A 16,233-nucleotide genomic window follows, 5' to 3' on the forward strand; every position below is an offset into this window, starting at 1 on the left:
ATGGACCATTTCGGGTCTTAGAGAAAATCAATGATAATGCCTACAAGATTGAGCTACCAGGTGAGTTGAACATTTCTCCAACCTTTAATGTTGCTGACTTATCTCCTTGCCATGCAGTTGAAATAGTTCTGCAGACAGAACTCTCTCAAGAGGGAGGGAATGATGAGGACATCAGTAGTCAACTTTCGGAAGAACCCATTCTGCCATTTCCCGAAGAACCCGTTCTTCCAGTTCCTGAAGAACCCGTTCTGCCAACAATGGTACACAAACCTATGAAAAGGTCTTAAGGGAACAATTCAACAAGTCCATTGCAAGTCTGATTACTCTCATTAAACTAGAAGATTCCAAAGAGAAGACTCCACAAGGATCATTTTTGCCAATTCTACAAGGAATTAAAGAACCCGTTTTTTTCATCATTTCGGAAGCAATCAATGAAGGGCTGGAGCATGCATGAGAGCTATTACCAAGGTAAGTATTTGAATTCAAATAATAATGGTTCTTTTATTGTTTTGCAGGAATCGACCATTGGGTCATTTGAGTCTTTTATTTATTAGGTCCTAAAATCGAGTCTTTTGTTTTTGCAAGTTTAGTCATTTTATTTGTAATAAATTTCGACCCTAGAAGGTCCCCGCTGCTGGATCATTATATAAGGTTCCTTCACAGCATTGTAACCTTTTAAGTTTTTATGAAATAAAATGAGAGTTTTCTTAGGTTTTCTTCTGAGATAGAAGCAACCTCTCTTTTCTCCTTCTTCTTGTGTGTGATTCCTTGAAGACTGAGATTTGATTTATCATAGATCCTTTCACAGATTTGTGTGGTGTCCTTCAATCCACCCATATATCTCTTCATCTTCCACTGCTACATAATAGACAGAACAATGTTTTCAACCATTTGTCTATTCACCATCTTTTCGCTACATTCCATCTATCATCCAACAAATAGGCAGAACACTATTATCAACCATTTGCCTATTTCCATCTATCCACGTGGCATAGTGTTGTTAATGGCCCTATAGCTTTAAAATGTCTAAAACCTATGCACAGTTAGGATTCGTAGATACATAATACAGATGTGAAGGTTGTATGAAATTTTAATAATGAAAAAGATGAGATGAAATAAAAGGTGTGTAATAATGGAGGAGAGTCGAAGGAGGGATACGAAGCACATGACGATCCATCATTAATACATTATATACTAATAAATTAAATATAAACAGAAAAATAAACAAAGCGTGTTTTGAGTCATAACTTTACAACTAAAAGCCCCCACAATGCCATCACCATCACCATGAGTTGTATGTATATTGTATTCTTATCGATTCCCAAGCTTTTCATTTCTTTGTAGTATGTGAATAAATTATTTAGTATTTAGGCTTTCATGAGATATAATAATGTTTCTGTTAGGTGGTTTACATTGTGAATTAGATTTTTTTGTGCGGAACTTGAGTTGGTGCTCTTTTAAGTTTTCTTTAAGAGAAAAACACACTAAAAACAAATGATATTTGTGTTTTGATTTCTGGTTTATGATTGTAGCCTACTGATTTTTACTTACGTTATATGCTATCATGAATTATAGAAAAAAAAAAAGAAGAAGAAGAAAAAAATTTATGTACTTGAGTGATACCAAAATTATTTTTAATCTTATAACATGTTCTATTAAGACACTAATTTGATGGTTATTGACCAGGTACGTAGATGGTTTAATATTAACTAATCGTAATTCCTACTAGATTATTACAATGATTTTTTTAAAACTAGATTCTTTTGCAAATAGGGGTGGGTCTGCTTTGACGAACGATACATGCATATATATTAATTTGGAAATATACATAACTAAATCTAGTAATGGGTCAATAGTGTTTTGCATGTATGCAGCAACGTTTATAGTTTATATAGATGCTTATTTTTTACTCCATGAACAATTTGGTAATTTCGTTCGTAAAAGAGATTCTTACTGAGATTTTAGGATGTTCTCACAACTAATAAAACCATGCATATTTAATACGAAAAATATTTTGGGGTTCGAATTTCTATATGGAGAAATAATTGTTAAGTGTAATGGTCCCTAATGTGTATAGATTTTGGACTTAAAAAGATTTAGAAATTTTTGTGTTACAAAACATGTTAGATCTTTTTTGCCTGTTCATATTATTTGGAAGAAACAAATCACCCGTTACATATGTATGACATGTAACTAAGCACCACAACATGTCCTTTTCTCGATGTTTAATTCTATCGCAGCCCCGGTCTAGGATGCAATAAATAATGTTAGATGGTTCTTCTCTCCAACCATTTGCAACTCGCAAGCGTTTGTAACTATATAACTTTAAATTTTTAAATCACTTTAAACTTTTTAGTCTCAACCTCTCAAGCATTAGATATTATTAGTAACTAGTGGTAGACCAATAGAAAACTATGGTTGATACAAAGTTTGCTTAAATATTAACAATAATTACGAAAAAATGACGGTCCAAATGTCTTCTCCATGAGCTGTTCGTTACATGGTTTCTTTATGTTGTTCAAGTTTAATAGAAGCATCATTTTCCATAATCTCTTTTTAATTGGGTCAATCTTTTTGTCTTTTTCCCTTAATCTCTTTATCGCACTTAGTTTGTTAAATTATTAATTAAAAGTTAGTACCCGAAGAGACTGATTTCACAATCCAACTACCCTTCTGTTCACGTTCCAACTTACAAAAGAGAATGAAAGAAGTCTTATTCATTCTTCATTTATTTCATTTCCTATTTCTCACTTTATTACTATTTCCCTCAATAAAAAAAATAGTATAAAGGAATCTTTCAACTTCTCTCTGACGAATTTTCGATATTCTAAGTTTACTCAAATTAGATATATTGTATGTTGTAAAACAACCTTCCATCCATGTACACTTTTTATACATGATATATATACATCACAAAAAGGTTCTGCCAAACTAATCAATCTTCAAAACCTCTTTATACAACCAACACAACTAAAAAAAAAAAGAAAACAGAAAAATTAATTTCAATAATTTCTGATGATTTATTTCTTACAATAATAATGACAATAATGATAAGTTGTTCCTTTAAAATAAAATAAAAAATGAGAATAATGATAACGGTTAACAGGAATGAAAAAAAAAACTCAACTAATAATAATGAAAATCAACAATAATGAATCTGGAACATCATAATAATAAGAATTAATAATTAGTGAAATTTTTGGTGCGGCTCAGAGGAACCACGTACGTACCGGAGAAGAGAGAATACTCTGTTTTATCTTCCCAATCTCCACGTTTCTTCTCTCCGAAATTCCGTTTTTATATTCTCTCTCTCTCTCTCTCTCTCTCTCTCTCTCTCTTCAAAAGTGAGAAAGCGACCAGAGTTCCGTACTTTGGATGAGATGTGTTTCGTCTCGCTGTTTCGTCAGTTTCCTCCTTCTTCTTCTTCTTCTACTTACCATTAGTCTTCTCTCTCTCTCTCTGTCTGAAAACGACTCTCCTCTCTCCTCTGTTCCCCTCCCCATATTTCTTCTTCTTCTTCTATCATCCTTTCACAATCTCCATTTTTCGAGGCTTCATTGATTCACGAGAAGACACAATTCAGTTTTTCTGATATATATATATATATTTAAAAATATTTTCCCCATCTCTCTCTCTCTCTCTCGATCGATACGTTGCGTAAAACTAAAACCTGATTCTGTTCTGTTCCTTGTTTCAGACTCTGTCTCTCTTATACTCTGTTTCTGTTTCTGTTCTGTTCTGTCTTTAATAAAGTTTCTCTCTTTAAAGACGTTTTAGTTTCCCGAGCTTCACTCTCTCTTGTCGGGATTTTTCGTCTCATGATTCATCAGATCTCTGTTTGAAAGATCCAAAATCGCCGGAGAAAATGGGAGGATTACTGCATCTCTTCGATTTCCACAACAACAGTTTCTCCCGGAAAGTTTTCTCTCATCACAAAAGCCGCGACGAAGGTTAAACAATTTCACTTAATTGAATAAAAAAAAACAAATCTTTGATCATTAGTATTGAATCAATCGTTATTGTTGTGTTCTGCAGATCTGGAAGCTCCGAGGAATAGTTTCGAGCTACAAGTCGATAACTTTCAGACTTACCATAACGAGAAAGATAAACCGGTAAATTAAATAACGAACTCAACTTTTTTTTTTATATATCTGAAATTGAAAACATTTTTTTTTTTTTTGGTAAAATGATTTAATGTTTTTGACTTTTATTTCTTTTGGTAACAAAAGCAGAATGATAAATTTGAGGAAGAGGAATGGTACGAGAGAAGTTGTTACCCGATTGAGGAATCAATGAAGAAGAAGATCATCGATGAGCTTTCGAAAAAACATTCTAACGATAAACACAACACGCCTAGTCTTGTAGCTAAACTGATGGGAATGGATGCACTTCCTTTGGATTCTGCTGCTAAGGCATCCCCTTGGATCTATCCTCGTCAGAGTAAACCGGATCATCGGTTTGATAACGACAAAGGAGGAAGAAAAAGTAGAAAAGGGAGGTTGTCTTCCTCGACGGTGACTGCGTTAGATGTGATGGAGACACCAATGCGTCGTGAACATCCTCAAGAAGAGGAGCTTCAAAGATTCAGAAGAGAGTTTGAAGCTTGGCAAGCTGATAAAAGGTTTCAAGATTGTTCAAGAATCGTTGATTCCGGATGCGTGGTGGCTCGGGATGATAAAGAGAGGCTTTTCACTAGAACTAGGAGCTTCGGTCGGGACTTTAACTTGATATCGGATAGAACTGCTCCAACTAGGATTGTGGTTCTGAGACCTGGTCTTCAGAGAGCGTATGATTACGAAGATTCGTTGACTACTTCTTCAGGGACGACCATGGAAGGAAGCAGAGGAAGCAGCATAGAAGAGTTTCTTGAGGAAGTTAAAGAGAGGTTAAAAGGTGAGCTTCAAGGCAAAGCAGCTCTCAAGAGAAGTTCATCGGTGAGAGGAAGCGGGATCGAGACTCCTTTTAGCGAAAGACCTTCTCCGAGGTCTGAACCGATGAGACCATACGGTACTAGTGAGGTTCAGTGCAATGCACCAGACTCTCCTACTGAGTTTATAAGTAGAGATACTAGAAAACTCTTGGCAGAGAGATTGAAGAATGTTTTGAGAAAAGAGATGAGTCCTTCTGATGATTCTATGATCAAATGTAGTAGCCGTTTGCGACCTACCGTGTCGGACGCAGCGAAACAAATTGAGGAAATCAATATGGAAGACTTGAGAGTTAACAGAGATGTTCCTAAGAAAGAGTCTTCATCACCAAGAAATCTCAAAAGATCACTATCTGCTCCAGTCTCAGGGATGTCGTTTGGTAAGCTTCTGTTAGAGGACCGGCATGTTTTGACAGGCGCTCAGATCATGAGAAAGCACGAGGCTACAATAACAGAGCGAGAAGAGACAGAAACAGAAACAGAAACAGAACAAGTTGTTGTGGATCCAATCAGGAGGAAAGAAAGATTCAATCTCAGGAAAAAAGTTTCAAGCTTTAGATCAACTCTTAGAGGAAGAATCTTTGGTAAGAAGATACGTTCAATGATCGAATCAAACAGTTTTGAGGATGAATCGATCAAAGATTTCGTGACAGGATCCAAGTTTAACAACTTTTACGATCGAAATGTAAGAACTTTCTTAACTCTCTCCTCTGTTCAATTTTCTTGGTCCTTTATAATCTAAATTAAGACAAGTTGTGTCTCTCTCAGGAGAATTCAACAGAAGTGCCTCCAAGTCCTGCATCAGTCTGCAGCAGTACACCAGACGAGTTCTGGAGAAATGTAGATTATCTCAGCCAAGTTTCAACACCTGACGTGACTGTATCGGATGAGAACGGTATGCCTCAAGTCTTCAGAGACATCAGTTCCAATCTAACTGGTAAGAAAACTATAAACAAAGTTTTTACCATTTTCTTGAAATGGTTCACACACGATCTTGAATTGTTTCTCATTCTCTGTTTATGCTGATTCAGAACTAAGAAGACAGATAAATGAGCTTGAATCCGATGTACAAGTGCGTACACCAGTGGATGAAGAACCGATTCAAGAGATTGATGAGACCATAGTTGATTTAGGAAATCCAGACAAAGCATTTGTGAGAGATCTTCTTGTGGCTTCTGGTTTATATGAAGGTACATCAGATATATCATTGTCTAGATGGGATCCATTAGCAAAGCTTATAAAAAGGTCTGTTCTTGAAGAAACTAAAGAGAATCTTAAGAANTGTCGTTTGGTAAGCTTCTGTTAGAGGACCGGCATGTTTTGACAGGCGCTCAGATCATGAGAAAGCACGAGGCTACAATAACAGAGCGAGAAGAGACAGAAACAGAAACAGAAACAGAACAAGTTGTTGTGGATCCAATCAGGAGGAAAGAAAGATTCAATCTCAGGAAAAAAGTTTCAAGCTTTAGATCAACTCTTAGAGGAAGAATCTTTGGTAAGAAGATACGTTCAATGATCGAATCAAACAGTTTTGAGGATGAATCGATCAAAGATTTCGTGACAGGATCCAAGTTTAACAACTTTTACGATCGAAATGTAAGAACTTTCTTAACTCTCTCCTCTGTTCAATTTTCTTGGTCCTTTATAATCTAAATTAAGACAAGTTGTGTCTCTCTCAGGAGAATTCAACAGAAGTGCCTCCAAGTCCTGCATCAGTCTGCAGCAGTACACCAGACGAGTTCTGGAGAAATGTAGATTATCTCAGCCAAGTTTCAACACCTGACGTGACTGTATCGGATGAGAACGGTATGCCTCAAGTCTTCAGAGACATCAGTTCCAATCTAACTGGTAAGAAAACTATAAACAAAGTTTTTACCATTTTCTTGAAATGGTTCACACACGATCTTGAATTGTTTCTCATTCTCTGTTTATGCTGATTCAGAACTAAGAAGACAGATAAATGAGCTTGAATCCGATGTACAAGTGCGTACACCAGTGGATGAAGAACCGATTCAAGAGATTGATGAGACCATAGTTGATTTAGGAAATCCAGACAAAGCATTTGTGAGAGATCTTCTTGTGGCTTCTGGTTTATATGAAGGTACATCAGATATATCATTGTCTAGATGGGATCCATTAGCAAAGCTTATAAAAAGGTCTGTTCTTGAAGAAACTAAAGAGAATCTTAAGAAAAGTGAAGAAAATCATAACATATTGTTTGATCTTCTGAATGAAGTGCTCACGGTGGTGCTCGGACCATTGACAAAGTCAGGGTTCAAGAGAAAACTTATGAGTTCGTCTGTGTCTGAATCGACGACTATACGAGGTAAATACCTGTTGGAATCAACATGGAGGATCATGTCCGAGTATTTATATTCTCAGCCAGAGAAACCTTTTTGTTCATTGGATGGGATCATTGGTTGGGACATGGATAGGTTTCCATGGAGTGGTTTGATTGGTGAAGAAGTTAATGTATTGGGGAGAGAAGTTGAAGGTATGATCATGGCTGATCTTGTTGAGGAACTTGTTAAAGATCTAAAAAGGCAAAGAAGCTAAGAACTTATAAGATAAGAGTTAAACATATCTGATTGGTTTGGTTTGGTGAATATGAATGGTTTAATTTTGGTGTGTTCTTTTTGTAAATAGGGATTTTTTTTATGGAGTGTTTTTTTTTTCTTGAAGAAGTGAGTTTCCATGATAACTGTAAATGTTTTCCTGCAGTACAAGGAAGCTAAGTTCTTCTGATTGCTACATAAATTACTATTTTACTAATACTAAAAAGAGTTTCTAAATTTTAATAGAGATTGCAACATATTTAAACATTCGTGTGTTTATAACATTAAGTAGTAATTAAATAGACACTAGGTCACCAATGCTCGACCAGCAAAGTGGTGGTGACTCAGCATGATATTGGAGTCTCACTATTGGTACCCCCGAATGGAGTAGGCAAAAAAAGCCAGACCTTCTCTCCACCTCCATCGGATGCGACGGGGGTGGAAAATATGAATGTTTCGAGCTTTACCGGACGCTCCCTGAAGTGAAGTAATTTATTTCTTGTAGGGGAAGTCTATCACAGAGAAAATCATGCTTCTTGGTGATAGCCGAATTGAGGTAGTCCTAATTACCTCTCTTTTTTAAAAAAAAAAAAAAATCATTCTTAATTTAAATTTCTGCTACTACAAAACTAGGGACAGAGCATCACCATACTTACAGTATTTGTAAAACTTGAAATTAAAAGAAGAAGAAAATAAAAGACCATGACATGGTCTTTGAATCGTGTGTTAGGCTTACTCTATCTAGAGAAAAAAGAGTAACCCTTATATAAAAATGCAACTTCACAATTTCTGCAACAAAAGTTGAGAAGGACTGGTACTAAACCAATATGCTTAAGCAATACTCTAGCTAGAGATTAATTAAGGGTTCTGACCCTTGGTGGGAGCCACTTCGATTACCAACAATTCACCCAACATTCTTAATATATATAATACAGCGTTATGTCAAGGTAAGCTCTTCATATATTAAGGTTGCAAGGTTACAGAAGTATACATACACGTATGTACGTAGGTGTTGTAAATGTTTGCTTCATATGGGCTTATTTGGTCTAAACCATAAACTAGGTCTATATTGATGTGTAGCCTATACAGGATTCGGTTTGTGTGGCTTGCAGGAATAAACCGACATAAGCTATAGAGTTTTACTATATAAGGGAAGTTAGGGTTGAAGAAACAGATAAGCTGTAAGAAGCCGAATGCGATAACGCAGGCACAGAAGAAGCTGGTGGTACCTTGGTGACGGTTGTAGGGCACACCGCTCTGCAGGGCAGATGCAAAGATGCAGGGTGCAGTGCAGAGAGCATGCGCAGAGCGTCGTACATGGAGCTTGAAGCTGTGCATAGAACCGTGATAAAGGAGTAGAAGCTCGGCTGGGGTCAAAGGGCTGAGAGCCGGACATAACCTTGTCTAGGTTTAAGGTGTCTTCAGGACACTCTGATGAGAGACGAAGGTTGAGCTGCTTCTTTGGGGTTCTGGAGGTGTTTTAGGGTTATATATGGAGGGGATAGCTGAATTAGAGACAAAGAAAGGGGAAGAAGAAAAACTAGAGCTATTATGTGTTTTCTTCTTCAAGTTTCTTTGTAGTTAGTAGTTCTCTAAGCTTGTATATGAAACACTGTGTGTAAACCTTAGTTGATTGATAGTGGATGTTTGTGGGAGAAGGTTCCCACACGAGATGTACCCTCTACATGAGGGGAACTCGTTAAATTTCTGTGTTATGTTTATGTTATGCAAACTGATCTGTGAAGTAGACGAGGAGTAGGGGCAGAGTCGCAGTATGCGGTTCACTACAGAGGTGAATTGCGGTCTGCGATTCAGAGCTCAGGCTCAAGATTTCATAGATCAGGTATGACGCTGTACACATACAAGAAAGATCTAGAGACTATTGCAGAAGACTCATGATCTTGAAGGTGTTCTTGATCGAAGGTTAAATCAATTATGGGGTTAATTTAAGGTAGAGTTATATGCAGTGTTTGATTCTGGTTCATGGCTGTTAAAGGTGAATCAAAGGATCATCCAAAAGGCTCAAACTTATCAAAACATGAGCTCAATTTCTGCTGCGGTCACAAGGTACATGTGATGTTCTGTTTTGAAGCTTCTGAATACTCAAAGCTGCTTTAGTATAAGGAATCTAGACATTGGGAGAACACAAGGATGTAGACGTCTTCAACTATTGGAAAGTCAAGATGGTATCTTGATTGGTCTGGTTGTTGAACGTTTGTGTGGTGGTGTTCAGGAATTGGTTGAAGGTACAACTACATGAGTCATATATTTATTAATTGACGCCTTAAGGTGAATATGTGTGTAAGAGGGTTGTTAGGTCAACATGTTATGTCCAAAATCCAGATGAGTATGAAGATGTACCAGGCAATTTGTGTTGAAGTGGTCAGATTTGAGAGGTGTTGGGTGAATAGTTAAGTCTCATGAATGGATCAGGTTGTCAGAGATTTGAAAAGACTACAATCTGGGTAGGTTTACAGTGAATGGGAGTGGAGAAGAGTACCCAGAGTCGAAGTTGCAGTCAGTGAGATTTTCTTCGTCAAGGTGGAGTTTGCTCTACAAGGTGACTTAAAATCTCTAGAAGACTTTTGTTGACGTTGTAGAAGAGTTTGCAAGTAAGTGCAAGAATCTACAAGGCTAGCACAAGGTGACTGGGGTTAGGTTTTCCATTGAGAAGGGAATCAGAATCTGTAAAGTTTTGGTTTGCCTGTTTGCAGAGATGATCAGGTGGATGAATCTTCTGAAGATTTTCACTTGCAGGAAGTTTAAGTGTTTTTATTGACACTTAATAAGGAAGCATGTGAGTATAAGGGGAGGATTCAAGTAGATCTCTGTTGGTTAAAGATGCATGTTATAATAGACAAGATTAGTAGAAAACTAGTGGTCTAGCAACATCATTAAGTTTCTCAGGAAGGCCATTTACATGGAGGTTAAGTGAGGGTTCATCAATGGTGAAGACACGTCAAGGTGGTATTGATGGATGGTGAGAAAAGGTATGATGTTGGTACCAAGTTTCTTCTTGGTAAGATCTACAATTTTAAAGAACTATTGCAGGGTTATGTTACAGCAGATGTGGCTTCAGGGATTCTAGATTGAAGCACTAAAGGCTGTTACAGGAAAACTAGCAGAGGTTCAGAAGCTGCTGGTTGGACATCCGTTTTAACATGAGGTTGAACATGAGTTTGTACTGTCAGATCGTACAAGCTGGGTTCAAGAGTCAGTTGATTAAAAAGATAGGATGTAAACTCAATCTCAGGACTAATGCATTGAGTTGAGATTGTTTACATGATGAATCAGGGATTGTTTCAGGATTGAAGCATGTATGATTCATGTGTTCTTCATGGGATTCAAGGAATTTTGGTTCAAGCTCGGTGCACATGAGAGGAATCAAAGGTCGGCCAAGTGAATCAGGTTGCAGACGGATACATATGATATACAATCATAATAACAGGTTTATGGCGTTCCTCAGAAACCATGGAAGAGGTTGTGTGATTGTTGTAATCGTGTTCAAAGAGGTTGATATCTCAGGCTTTACTATTCTAAAGGTTTCAAGACCAAAATTTCACAAGAAATTCAGGTGTTACCTATGGGTGAATCAGAAGTTCTGGTTCTAGGTGGAGCTGTTGTGAGAAACAATGAGAATCAAGTAAAGGTCTTCATAAGTGTTTCTAAGATCAGGAGAAACAAGGTTGAAGAAGATGATTTGTGTAAGGAATTACACGAACTTGTTTGTACAGCTGAAGAGCATCGTAAGCTATTTAGAGAAGCTGTCAAGAACAAGGGAGAAGCTGTATGGCTTTGCAGACTGAAATTTCAGAAAGTTCAAACATAGGGACAATCATGAGACAATCTAAGGATTCGATAGGTTCTGGGAATTTCAGAGCAATGTCAGAGGATGACATTGAAGAACACAAAAGAACAGTCAATGTTGGTTGTGTTCTGTATTGATTATCAATGAATCAAGTTTGTAAGGGTTTCTTCAGATGTTGGATTATGTGGTCAGAGTTCGTCTACAAGTGGGATTACAGTCATCAGGAGAAGGAAGCTTGAGGGAGAGTCGCGAATCTCTTGAATTTTCTAAAGATGGAGTTGAAAATTCCTAAGGTGGACGAAGATAGGGATCATTGAAAGTTGCAGGTTCTATAGAAGAAGACAAGATTTGTTTTTCTTCTCATGAAAGAATCAACACAAAGGGGATTTTGTGAATTGGACCAAATGAAGCAAAAGGTGGAGTTTGTTGTAAATGTTTGCTTCATATGGACTTATTTGGTCTGAACCATGAACTGGGCCTATATTGATGTGTAGCCCATACATGATCCGAGTTGTATGGCCTGCAGGAGTAAAACGACATAAGCTCTAGGGTTTCACTATACAAGGGAAGCTAGGGTTGAAGAAACAAATAAGCTGTAAGAAGCCGAATGCTCTAACGCAGGCACAGAAGAACCTTGGTGGTGGTGGCGGCTGACCTTATGATTTTCACATGTCTATCTAATTGCCTCTCAACTTCATTAATGGATGCTTGTACAACATCCATAAATTGAGATTTTTCATACAATAGATAAAGATAACAATAACGTGAATAATCATCGATAAAAGTGATGAAGTATTACTCACCTCCAAAAGTTGGAACATCAAATGGTCCACAAATATTTGTATGTATGATTTTAAGAAGCTATGTACTTCTTGTGACTCTTTTCTTATTGTGTTTAGTTTGCTTACCTTTAATGCAATCTATACACATTTTCTTATTGGTAAAATCAAGATTCGGAATGACTCCATCTTTTACCAATCTTTTAATTCATTCATAAGAAATATGTCCTATTCTTTTATGCCACAAGAAGTATGAGTCATTAGTATATGTTTTATTTTTAAGTCTACTTTCAGAATACAAGGAGAGATGTGTCTCATAAGGTTGATCAGCCAGTTTTAACATATAAAGACATCAACTAATATTCCAAAACCAATTGGTTTAGAGTTCAGAAATATATTAAAACAACCATCTCCTTGAGTAGATTTAAAACCAGCCAAATCAAGTTTGCTTACAAATACTAAATTACGGAAAATAGATTGAACATAAAGAGTTTGATATAAATCTACCCAAAATCCACCATCTAAAATGAGACGATAGGTGCCAATAGCTTTGACTGGCGCCTTGTCTCCATTTCCCATTAGTAAGTAGCTTTCACTTGACTTTATGGTCTAGATCGTAAGGAATCCCTATACGAAATTCATTACATGTACATTAGCACCGCTATCAATCCACCAAGTTTTGGAAGAAACATGAGTAAGATTAGATTCGAAAAAGCTTACAGAACCCATAGGATTAACTTTCTTTTCGAACCATTCTCTTCTTTTAGCGCAATCTTTCTAAAAGTGTCCAACATTTTCACAAAATTTGCCCCTGTAATCTTTCTTTGCCTTTTTCTTCGGATTAACTTGATCGGATTCATTCATTTTAGGTAGTGCTCTTTGATGGATCTTTTTACGCCTTTTCCCAACTTTAGGTCCAGCTCCTTGAACATAATGGGAAACTTTAATGCCTTCACGACCAAGTCTAGCCTCTTCTTGGACTAGTTTATTAGCCAATTCATTAGATGTCCACCTTTCATGAATTGCATTATATTTGATCTGAAATAGTCCATAGTCCATACTGAGGAGGTAGTGAATTTAGGATAAATTGGACAAGAAATGAATCGTCCACACTCATTCCTAAATTCTTTAGTTTAGCCGCAATGTTGGTCATTTCAATGCAATGTTCATGCATAGACCTTGTCCCACCATACTTAATGGTTGTAAGATCTGCCATAAGTTTCCCTGTAAGGGATTTGTCTACAGTCTTAAATCGTTCTTGTATAGCTGCTAGATAAGTTTTAGTGTTATCTGCATCTGGAAGGGAAGTTTTAATATTGCTAGCTATGGTCATTTTTAAAAACATCATGCTTAATCTGTTCGCTTTCTCTCAAGCTTTATGGAGAGCATTTTCTTCCTCAATACTAGTTATAGTTAAGGGATCTGGCTCTTCTTCACGAAGTGCCAAATCCATATCTAGTACTCCTAATGTCAACTTAACTATCTCTTTCCATTCTGAGAAGTTGGTTCCAGTGAGGATCGGAACAATAGAGATCATAGATGGCAAACTAGCAGGAAATGATGCTTTAAGTGAGGTTCAAAATTTAAACAACACATTAACAAAATTATTGAATGCGTATGACTTCAAATTATACTGCTCATGTGGGTAGTCATTATAATATATCCTAAGGTCATAGCTTTTGCCTTTCAGAGACTTTTCTCGAATGATGTATCAGATTAATTAAGTTATTTGTGAATATACTTAATTAACTCACATACAAACATTTTAATAAATTATTGATCATGTTTTATGTCAATAGCCTACCTGTGGGTAGCTAATTAATACATAAACATATCAAAATTTAAATATTCTGGTTTTCTATGTGTACATCATTATAAGATAAAACCATTATGATGATATCAATTTCTTAATTATGCACATTAAGAGAAACAAATATTTTATCACTTATTATATTTTTTTTTAATTTGAACAAAGATTGTAACCTGAAGCTTAAATCAAATAAAAATTCAAGTGTACAAACATCATAACTTAAACTATAAATCTATTATTTTTAATAGATATATTAGATGTTCATAACCATAAGCTTTGATACCACATGTTAAACATACTTTAACATGAACCCCAAGATCTTAAATATCTATATTAATCACTTAATAGAATCATAAAGAGGATTAAAATAATATCTCCACTGATTGTAGAAATGATGCTCCTATGAATAGTTTCTTGAAGCTTTCTTTTTTAATGGCTTGAAGACTTGAAAAGAACTAGTAGATGATCTTTAGGTGGAAAATAAGATTTTTCTCCCCTTTCCTATAAACTCTTTCTTTAGGTGTTGTTTTGTTCTTGTGATGATTTGTGATGAAGCAAACCAAACTATTTATAGGAGGGAAGAGGACCTTCTCATAAAGGTTTTGTATTCTAATTTAATCTCAACCATTCATCATAGTGGAAATAAAGATATTGGTGATAAGGATGAGGACAAGTGTCTAGCATTGGTTCAAACACAACATGCAACTTTATACTTATCCTTTTATAAACATAAAATGACATGTCGCTTAACACTTGTTTTTATAAGCATAAGCATGTCATACAACTTAACACTTATCATTTTTGATTACCAAATAATTATTAAAACAAAATATAACAAACCCAATTAAATAACCTACTAACTATTAGACCACGTACGTACATGTGATGAATAATTATTTCTTACAACCAGCTGCTCGACAAATTGACCACAAGAGTTTGCGAGAATATTATATAGTGAAGCAACGCAACAACAAATGTTTTGGGGCTTCCAATTCAAAAGAAGAAGAATAAAAAGCAATCTGAGAAATGGGTGGCATTTCTTCCACGGCCTAGCGTGCGAAAAAAATCAAATGTGAAACCATCTAATATGCTCAAATTTTTTAAGAGTTTTGATACAAAACATTTTTCTACCATTATTATTGTTTTAAAGCTGGCGAATATAGTGGCTTCATTCTTTCTCTTTCTTTTGTTCAAAAAGTGGCTTCATTCTTTCTCATCTATTCTTTTTCTTTCTTTCTCTGTATTTATGGAAAATCTTTGGCTGTGTATAAAGTGCAATGAAAGTTTCCTCAATTTTGACAATAATATATCACAATTTTGGTTAAATTAGGGATTGTTTCTTTTAGAGTACAGAACAATTTTGAATACATTCAACCAATATATTTCGATAAAATAAAACTAAATAAACAGTATTTTGTGATATTGGTAGGGTGTAGTAGGTGCATGGATTATACATAAACAAACATATTATTGATGTTGTTTTTTCCTGTGCAAAGCACATGCTAATAGCCTAATACTAGTAAAAGATAAAGCATCTCCTCGGATAGGACTAGGACTAATAGTACTCATGGCTCGTAAACCGCTAAAACAGAACCTTACTGACGTGTTTAACTGACAACGTATGATTGTGTGGATCATTTTAAGAAAATAGAAATAATTATAATTTTTTGTTGATAATCACGAATTATTTTATCTCAAGAGTATTTTGTATTTGTTTTTGTTATAAAGCCACATTATATGCTCAGCATATGTTGGGCAAAAGCCACTTTATAAATATTTCGATTCCGTCAAGTATCACTATATATATATTACCTAATTTAGACTCATTTCACAAACACATTAATATTTCTTATCTATTGTGTGCTATGACCACCGCCTGCTCGATTGGTGATCTGATCTAGCCAACGCCCTGTCTTTTACCACTGACACATAGACCTCTAACCTGAATACTTCGGCACCTGCCATGGCTGCCGCATCCCTCCTCTGTTCTCACATCTCTACTATCTCCAGAAATTTTTCTTTCACAACTTTTGATGTTGAATGTTGACACCTCCTATCTTATTTTCTCGCCCACATCGTCTTTACCATGCAGCTAGGCTATGCTAAGCACTGGTTCTGTACCAGCAAAAAACGCCATGAACACCTTGTTAACAAGTATCATTGATGCTATTGCTGCCTCAGGTGCCATCGCAGCCGCCATGTAGCTGTGCAGCCAGCAGTGGATCATCGTACGTATCTATGTTTTTTAGCCAGCACCTCGAGTCCGATCAGAGTTCAAGACGCCACAAAACCACAAAGGATTGCGGCCCAAGGTTCTACGATGTTATAGCAACAATGGTTTCTTATCAGACCGT

At 36.1% G+C, this 16,233-nt stretch overlaps 1 protein-coding gene across 5 annotated transcripts; it reads left to right on the top strand.

Annotated features, from left to right (window-relative positions):
- LOC104790730 lies at positions 3,284 to 7,684 on the top strand. Of its 5 annotated transcripts, none has more exons than XM_010516529.2 (7): positions 3,285 to 3,950; positions 4,036 to 4,112; positions 4,230 to 5,307; positions 6,219 to 6,523; positions 6,607 to 6,775; positions 6,870 to 7,028; positions 7,164 to 7,684. In XM_010516529.2, the coding sequence occupies exons 1-7, from the start codon at positions 3,866 to 3,868 to the stop codon at positions 7,481 to 7,483; spliced, it is 2,193 nt and encodes a 730-aa protein (XP_010514831.1). In that variant the 5' UTR covers positions 3,285 to 3,865; the 3' UTR covers positions 7,484 to 7,684. The 5 variants fall into 5 exon arrangements, with proteins under 5 accessions (XP_010514845.1, XP_010514831.1, XP_010514839.1 ...); XM_010516537.2 differs by having other exon boundaries at positions 6,870 to 7,083; positions 7,164 to 7,338; XM_010516507.2 differs by having other exon boundaries at positions 6,870 to 7,684.

Source organism: Camelina sativa, chromosome 1, assembly GCF_000633955.1.
Source record: "Camelina sativa cultivar DH55 chromosome 1, Cs, whole genome shotgun sequence".
NCBI lineage: Eukaryota > Viridiplantae > Streptophyta > Magnoliopsida > Brassicales > Brassicaceae > Camelina > Camelina sativa.